Genomic DNA, 8,876 nt, shown 5'->3' with positions numbered 1-8,876 from the left:
CTTATCCTACGTTTTAAGTAAACTTAGGTTTTTGTGCTTTGTCTTATCCTACCTTTTAAGTAAACTTGGGCTACTGAGTTTTATGTTATCCTACCTTTTAAGTAAACTTGGGTTTCTGAGTTTATCTTATACTACCTTTTAAGTAAACTTAGATTTCTGAGTTTTATCTTATCCTACTTTTTAAGTAAACTTAGGTTTTTATGCTTTGTCTTATCTTACCTTTTAAGTAAACTTAGGTTTCTGTGCTTTGTCTTATCCTACCTTTTAAGTAAACTTAGGTTTTTGTGCTTTGTCTTATCCTACCTTTTAAGTAAACTTAGGTTTTTGTGCTTTGTCTTATCCTACCTTTTAAGTAAACTTGGGCTACTGAGTTTTATGTTATCCTACCTTTTAATTAAACTTGGGTTTCTGAGTTTTATGTTATCCTACCTTTTTGTTTTATATAAATATATAATGACGACTTGTACTGTACTTTTGATTTTCTTCAAAAGTCACGTGTTTTTTTTTTTTTTACTGTGCTATTGCTTTCATAATTCTATGATGTAATGAAATCTAACAAACACTCGCAGCGCGCGTCTGGCACGTTCTTTATAGTTTTCCTTTATTTTAAAAGGCCGAGCGTGGCCCGTAGTTATCGTTACCGAACAATGAGTCCGATGATTCGGGGATCACGTTCCATTGCGCTTTTCTAGCTTTGAGGCCACGGGTGCGCTAAAAACTGATGGTCAAATCCCACTATAGAGGCGCTAGTCCAGCCACCTTCTCTCTAGTCTATCTGGGACTGTTATAACCAGATAGCTCTCGTATAACGACTGAAAAAATATTTTCAAGTACGACTGAAGAGTAAGTGGGTAGGTGTGTATATCAGAGTTTTTAATAAAAGTCCAGCTACCATTAAGCCTGAATAATCAGATAAAAGTAATCCACTGCACTGACTGCATGAGGAACGTCATGTAATACCGTGACACTAGTGACTCACACTTCAAAGCTCGTGAACTTCAACGTAATGTATGTATAGGGTATTATGAGTATTCACTTTGAATGTTATTTCTTCATTTCTCTGTGCGTGTTGAAGGAACGGGGGGGGGGCACTAATTTCTTTGAATGATGAGTCATTTCCAAGATAATTTCGTGACTACTTGCGGACATCTTTAGCCTAAAGGGCTTCCGTCCAATGGTGGGTTGATTTTCAGTAAAAGTGATGTGCTTAGTCAGGCTTCATATTAAATACTGATCCAAGTTAAAAGAGCCCAGAGTAGACACGACAAGTTATTTTACGTTTATTATTATGTTCAATATAGTAAATAAAACAAATAAGTCGATTTAAATATATATATATATATATTTGTATTACATAGATACTTCGAATCAAATATTATTGCCCACGTGATAGACATAAAACCTGCACGGACTGGTGAAGAAAACTTCATATAAAAAAGAAAAAAAAGCATCAACCACTTAATTTTCAATAATCTGTTGCTATAAATTGAGTTATATGTTTAATTTGTAAAGTTTTTTATTGTTGTTGTTTTTTAAAGTGCGATTTCATTCCAGCCAAGAGGGTGGTGGTCAGCAAAGGGTTACACCCTATCTTTGACCAGGTGATGTGATAATAGATGTTTAAGAGACGAAACTAGGTATGACAAGGGTGGACAATGACAAGAGTGGACAATGATAAGAGTGGACAATGACAAGAGTGGACAATGAAGATTTTATTTCATTGTAGTGTATACATACCTGCTTCTTCTTTTTATTTATTCTGTTTTGTTACTTTTTTCCTGTGCAACTGTTGTGTCAAACAACAGAAAGAACGGCCAATCAGCAGGATACAATCTGGTAGCTTAGGAATATCTTCATGACCAGTATTATCTGGTGGCTAGGACATGATATAAAAGTGTAACAATTATTATCTTCATGACCAGTATCATCTGGTGGCTAGGACATGATATAAAAGTGTAACAATTATTACCTTCATGACCAGTATTATCTGTGGAAAAAAGAGATGTGTTCATAAATTTTCTTATCTGGACTGGGTAATTAGTCGATTATCTGGAAGACACAACGCTCCTGAATCTGTAGTCTGTAGAAATCTAAGCAGTGTGACCACATGTTAGACAAGGCTTTATGGGATTACAAAAGAAGAGGTGGATTTAAGCCCTAGGAAGTTTGTCGGAGTAAGTGGAGTCAGGAGGAAACCTTTTATTAAAGAGCTATAGGTTGTCTTCCTGGTATTTATCAAGTTTGGCTCCAAGATATTTAACAGAGTCGTATGGCAACATTGGTGGGTTCAGACGTGGCCGAAACTTATATCGAGTTAGACCAAAGAGAATTGATTTGATTTTGAAATCATTAATTGTAAGAGACCAGCAGTTGTAAGTCTGGTCAATTAATGACCTTTCAACTTCACTTGGTAGAATATTTAATTGATTGAGTCTATGAACTTGTGTGTCATCTGTTATTCTGACATTAATAAAATTAGAAGTTTAAAATTCATTACTTTCTTACTCGGTTTATTAATCTTATGTTTAATGATTAATCTTTACACAAATGTGTTTTAATATTTCTTGTTCGTTTTTAAAAACTTTGTCCCGAACAACGAGCACTTTTTCACTATTAATGAATTATTCTGTCCTAGTAGTGTAAAAGAATAAATTAGATCCACCACAAGGTAACTAAGCGGAAGATGATATTGTAACTTGAAGAAGGTTTTCTTTGGCTCAGATTTTAACTGTTTTTCTCACCTACTTAGTTTTTTTAGATCAGTCTCAGATTTCCTCAGTCTATAGGATGGTGATGCTAATTTTTTGCTGATCCTTTGCTTATATTTTACTCATGGAGCTAAAATAGAGATCTTCGTCAAGTGCCTAATGAGAATGATACTTCTTTGTTAGAGGTTGAAGTAGGGTTTTTTTCAGTTCTTTGTTTCGTGGTTGTCTTATGGTAAACAGTGCTCAGTTAGATATAGGTTTAGGCTCATAACGTGGGAGATATATCTATAATAATATAACAAAGTGAGGTTTTTGGTTACAGCACCTCCCTCCCCCCCCAGGTGCTTTTTTTAATCTATTTACAGACAGATATAAACACGTACAGTGAACTTCTAACCAAACGTTTGTTGGGGAGAGGAGATTAACGTTGTTTTATTATACAGTTTGCAGTTGGCTTTGATAAGGTACAGCAGAATTAGATTTCCTGTGGCCCTGACAACAAAATTCTTTGATATTTCTGGAACTTATCACAATGACCAAAGGCTATCAGCTGAGAGCCTTCCTCAGACTGTCAAGCTGCACCTTAAGTGGTTTAAGGTTTATGATTCCTAATCAAATGATGAATGGGTTCTTACTTCGCTCGTGACTGGCAACGTCATAACATGTAGAATAGCTTTTGAAGAACATATCTGATATTTTAAGCAACCTATTCTTGCTTGTTTGCTGTTAAGCACAAAGCTACACAGTGGGCTATCTGTGCTGTGCCCACCACGGATATCAAAGCCCAGCTTTTAGCATTAGAAGTCTTTAGACTTACCGCTGAATCACTGGGGAGACAACTTATATTCAATGGTTGCTGATACATTAGACATCTTATAAACAGTACCCCTGATGTGTTGGATAGCTTATAAATTTGCACACGATAGTTTAACACAGGCCACTAGGGCATCCACCCTACCGTTTATCGGAACTCACCGAATATAAGCTATCCAACGCATCAGGGGTACTGTTTATAAGCTATCCAACACATCAGGGGTACTGCAGTGGAATAGATGCTTCAGCGGCCTGTGTTAAAGTGTTATATATTAACTGTGGGGTGGATGTCCCAGCGCCCTGTATTAAACTGTCAAATGTGAACTGCGGTGTAGATGTTATGCATGAACATTGGATAGATGCCCCAATCGACTATGTTAAACTCTCATGTATGAAATGTCCCCCCATTCCAATACCAAATTCCACAGGTTTAACTTGTAACTTGAGATCCCCCGTGGGCCGAGGAATGTCTGTTTGGGAACTATTGATGTCTTGATGTCAACCCCCCACCCTCTGTTCTAATCTTCAATGTGAAAATACGTAAGCCTACATAAATAACAACTTTAACAAAATATATCGAAGGAAATACAAATGAAACTATAATCAGTGTGTTCCCATATTTAACTCACTTGTTTCAATTAATTTTATCAGTTTTCGTGACTGTTCACTGGAGATAGACAGAATAAAAGAAATGATGTTGTGTCGTTCCTCTAGAGCTAGAAGATGTCCGCCGAGCAAACGATCACTTCCTGGAGATTAGGAGGAAGACGGTATGCAAGAGCCCACAGCCCCACGTAGTTCGAGTGAAGGATTACTATCCAGACGTTTCCAAACAGTACGTACCTCGTTGTACGATACTACATCGCTGTACAGATGAAACTGGATGTTGTGATGACGAACTCCATACGTGTGGCCCCCTACATATGCAGGAAGTGACCTTAAATTTTTATGTAAGTGTTCATTACTAGTTCGAAACTTTTCCCCAAAGTTTTCGGTAGCTACGCAGGGTTTATCTATTGGGAATGTTTAGTTTGAGAACTTAGAAGTGAGATAGTGTGTCAACTGTGTACGTTAGTGTATTTATTTTTATACTTCGGCAAAAAAAAATGTTAGGAATGAAGATTAAAAAACAGTTATAGATTGGTTACGATGATCTGTTGCCCGATATCATCAGCTAATAATATCTACCCATTCTTCTGTTTTCGGCTTTGCTAAAATATGATTAATTAGCGTCGTTACATAGAATATTTAGCCTAAATCCTTAGGCCTACATATAAACTTAAAGTTTAACATCTCGACGCATATTTTGATCTCACTTTAAGAATCATTAATAAATCAATAAGATTTAGAAATTGTTTAATTTTCAAAGTATAAAGTACACACCTGTTTAACTTCAACACAAAATTTGCCTAGAATGCTGGCTAGTTTTGCGACGTTGTTTGTCTATTAGGCCTAGATGAATCAGTGTTTTTAGTGTACTGAAAATAATTAACGTCTGCAAAGTTCTGCTGCCTAAACAACTCAAGATTTTCACCTTTCAGTAAGTTAAATCTTACACCATAAGGTACGTCCACGTTCATTTTACGGGTTTGAACAATTTTTTTTTTTTTTTAGTGTAATCAGGCCTAAGTGAATCAGAGCTGCTGGTCTGTGCTGCAAAAAACTATCATCTACAAAGCTCTTCTCCGACGTCACGCCAGTATCAATGTAGCCCAGCTCCCAAAGCAACAGTGAAAAATATTTCATACCACGTGATGTACTTTCAGCCAATCATAGAAAATAATTCATTCTAGACGGGGGAGGGAGTAAGATAATATTTAATAAGTGTGTGACTGAAAGTTATGGCATCTTGATAGCACTAGCTTTTGGTAAAAAAGATTAAGATACTGTGGTTCCTGAGGTCAGATATTTCTGAACAAAATATTCAAATATTACGTTAAGAGACAATATAACAAAAAACTCCAAAGAAGAACTTTGGAATAAAGTGCTACTTACTGAGGCATAAACCCATATCGTGAATTTAAATATTTCATTCTTAGCTGTTTTGTTTCGCAAGAGTTTCAGTTGTGAGTTGTGACTATTTCTAGCCAAACTCTAATAGAACGATATATTATAGCTAAGGCAAGTAACGGTTTTTGAAAGTTACATGCCATTTTTACGTGGCTAAGCAATTGGTGAGTGGCTGAAAAAAATCCCCTTCACAACTTTATTTAGGATTAAAACAGTTAGCTATTACCTTGATATCCTACCCTCGGCCTATAACAAACAAAAAAAGGTGTTTTGAGGCGAAAATGAAGACTTCAAACCTAAAATACTGAACCCTAAGATACTGCCAGTATTATGCATAGTGTTATTTTTGACAAATTAGTGTTCCCATTAGGCTCAGCTGCAAACTTGAGAGCTCGTAACGCTAAAATTATGTGTTTTATCCCTGCGGTGGACACAACGCTCATAGCTCTGTGCAGTATTTCACGCGTAACAGGTATCAACAAATAAACAAAAAATGAAGAAATTTAAAAAGAAACTCGCTGGACCAATTTGACACTGTAGTAATCTGGTCACTCTATGTGGCACAGCGGTATATTTCCGGACTTATAACGCTAGAAACCGGGTTTCGAGACCCGTGGTGAGCACAGCACAGATAGCCCATTGTAGCTTTGTGCTTAACTACAAAGAATGTTATGATGCATTTGGTTCTTCAAAGAGAACCTCTCTAACATTAAATAAATATTTTATTTTTTTTACAGGTTTTAGGATTCTAACTTTCTATGGAAATAGCCCACCCCATCACCATATATGAAATCATCTTAGTTGTACTAAAATAAAACGTTTCATTAAAACAATAAACGAGTGACCAGTTTTTGTACCGACAATATACTATACAAAAGATGAAACTTAAATCACGATGTTCCTAAAATAGTACGTTTCTATTTTACAGACTCTTCGTCTCAAAGACAACAGCATGCGAATTGGGCTGAACAACGCGGTGGAAAAACTACTGTTTATTAATCATACCGAATGTGAGTGTCAACCAATAAACAACAGGCCACGAATACAGGAGAGAACCACCAGTCAACGTCGAAATCCCCCTGGTGATCAAACATCAAAGTAAGTTGTTTTTTCGTGTTTTGCTAAGGAAATTACACATTTAATTCTCCTGTCAGCTCTGTTTTGGTGCTGTAAAAATGTACAACAAGAATCTCAGCAAGTCAAAAAAACAACAACAGTTGTTCAAGTGAAGAAACAAAAGAACTATAATAAGATAAGAGCCATATTGGATTTCTAGTATGTTCACGATTCAACACTAGGTGGATAAGTCACGTGACCAGCTGTTACTTCACTCGTTCTTTTTATCTACGTCACGTGATGTGCTCACGTCGTAATTAATTCTAATCGCAGGTTTGGTATACACTCACTTTTCAACATATTCCAGCCCAATGTTAGGGAATATTTGACTGTTTCTATAAGACCAATCTGTTGATAAAGTCCGAATAACTAAAAACAAAGTATCAAAAGGAAATTTCATAAATATTTACAAAAAAAAAGAACTCTTTTAAATAAAATAACTAAAAATTATAGATAACTTTAACTGAATATGTATGGCAAAACTGAAGGTTGACTTATACGTTGTTGCTGTGGTAATAGTTGTATAACAGGTGTTTTAAATATTGCAAGGTAATAATTCCATTCCAAACAAAACAGTAACGTAAGAGGCGTAGTGTAAAATGTGTTTGTTTTTGTAAAATTAAACAATAAAGTAGTTGTAAGAGGCATAGTGTAAAATGTGTTTGTTTTTGTTAAATTAAACAATAAAGTAGTTGTAAGAAGCGCAGTGTAAAATGTGTTTGTTTTTGTTAAATTTAACAATAAAGTAGTTGTAAGAGGCGTAGTGTAAAATGTGTTTGTTTTTGTAAAATTAAACAATAAAGTAGTTGTAAGAGGCGTAGTGTAAAATGTGTTTGTTTTTGTTAAATTTAACAATAAAGTAGTTGTAAGAAGCGCAGTGTAAAATGTGTTTGTTTTTGTAAAATTAAACAATAAAGTAGTTGTAAGAAGCGCAGTGTAAAATGTGTTTGTTTTTGTAAAATTTAACAATAAAGTAGTTGTAAGAGGCGTAGTGTAAAATGTGTTTGTTTTTGTTAAATTGAACAATAAAGTAGTTGTAAGAGGCGTAGTGTAAAATGTGTTTGTTTTTGTAAAATTAAACAATAAAGAACGGCCAGGTCCAAGACCGCTAAGGCTCAGACATAACCTCTCGTAATTCAGGTCAACAGCACCCGCCACCTAAGCGACTACACTTAATCGAACCGCTGAATTGGTCATTAAAATCATATCGTAATCCCAGCTGTATGTGTAACCTATGTTCAGCGGTATATCGCGGGTCGAACCTTAGACCTTCCGATCTGCACCACGCCCCATCAAATTAATCTCTGTTTCTAGTAATTATAAGCTGACAGTTGTTTTACTAAAATAAATTAAAGAAACATTGTCATTAGGAATTAAAATATCTTCCTAATCACACAGATTTGATTATTTGATTATAAAATTCTATCAAACGTAAAGAAAAAAAATGAGAAAGCGTTCATACTGAGGACAAAGAGTGGAAGAAAGATGGCGGGATTTAGTCTGCATATCGAAGAACATCGCTCATCGGGAGTTGTCTCTCAACTCGCCACGTGCATTCAAGTAACAACATAAAACTCGTGCAAAGTAACGGCAGAGATGTGATGTTACATATTTGTTTTCTGTAAATATAGTATATCTCACATTTTATCCTTTATATTAAAACATATTATTTTCGTAAATTATTTAAAAAAAACTTTATTATCATTCATGATTTTTTTTTGCTCTAAGTTTTGTTGAATTTAATTCACGAAGAAGACCCAGGAAAAGATAAAAAAAAAAAATAGCAGTTAGACAACTTTGAATAATCTTGGTATTTTCTTGCATGAGGACTTTCAGGAAAAATCAGTCATTAATTATAGGTGAAAAGCAAATGACGTCTCTAACTGCCTTGGCATGTATTGTTGGAAGTTTTTAGATTTTTAATTTTTTTTTTCAGTAAATAATATTCTAAAACTTATTACGGACTAGACTGATCTTTTCTTCTTCTTTTTCAAAAAAAAAATATTATTTCGGTACGTGTTTTATTAAGAGGGTGATATGTTTGGCCTAGAACTACAGCATTATTTAGGTACGCGTTTTCTTAAGAGGGTGATATGTCTGGCCTAGAACTACAGCATTATTTAGGTACGCGTTTTCTTAAGAGGGTGATATGTCTGGCCTAGAACTACAGCATTATTTAGGTACGTGTTTTCGTAAGAGGGTGATATGTCTGACCTAGAACTACAGCAT

General features: G+C 35.2%; 1 protein-coding gene across 1 annotated transcript in view; it reads left to right on the top strand.

Annotated features, from left to right (window-relative positions):
- Positions 1-6,629, top strand: part of LOC111083245 — a gene marked incomplete at both ends in the record, with an annotated part of 10,664 nt that extends 4,035 nt beyond the window's left edge. The window contains 2 exons of the mRNA XM_022379617.1: positions 4,236-4,471; positions 6,460-6,629. Of these exons, the coding sequence (XP_022235325.1) occupies positions 4,236-4,471; positions 6,460-6,629 (406 nt within the window). The remainder of the gene's footprint in view (positions 1-4,235; positions 4,472-6,459) is intronic.
- Between the last annotated feature and the right edge of the window lie 2,247 nt (positions 6,630-8,876).

This window comes from Limulus polyphemus, unplaced genomic scaffold (genome assembly GCF_000517525.1).
Source record: "Limulus polyphemus unplaced genomic scaffold, Limulus_polyphemus-2.1.2 Scaffold8730, whole genome shotgun sequence".
Taxonomy (NCBI): Eukaryota; Metazoa; Arthropoda; class Merostomata; order Xiphosura; family Limulidae; genus Limulus; species Limulus polyphemus.
The sequence above is the reverse complement of the archived record's forward strand: the minus strand, read 5'-3'. Positions and strand labels throughout refer to the sequence as shown.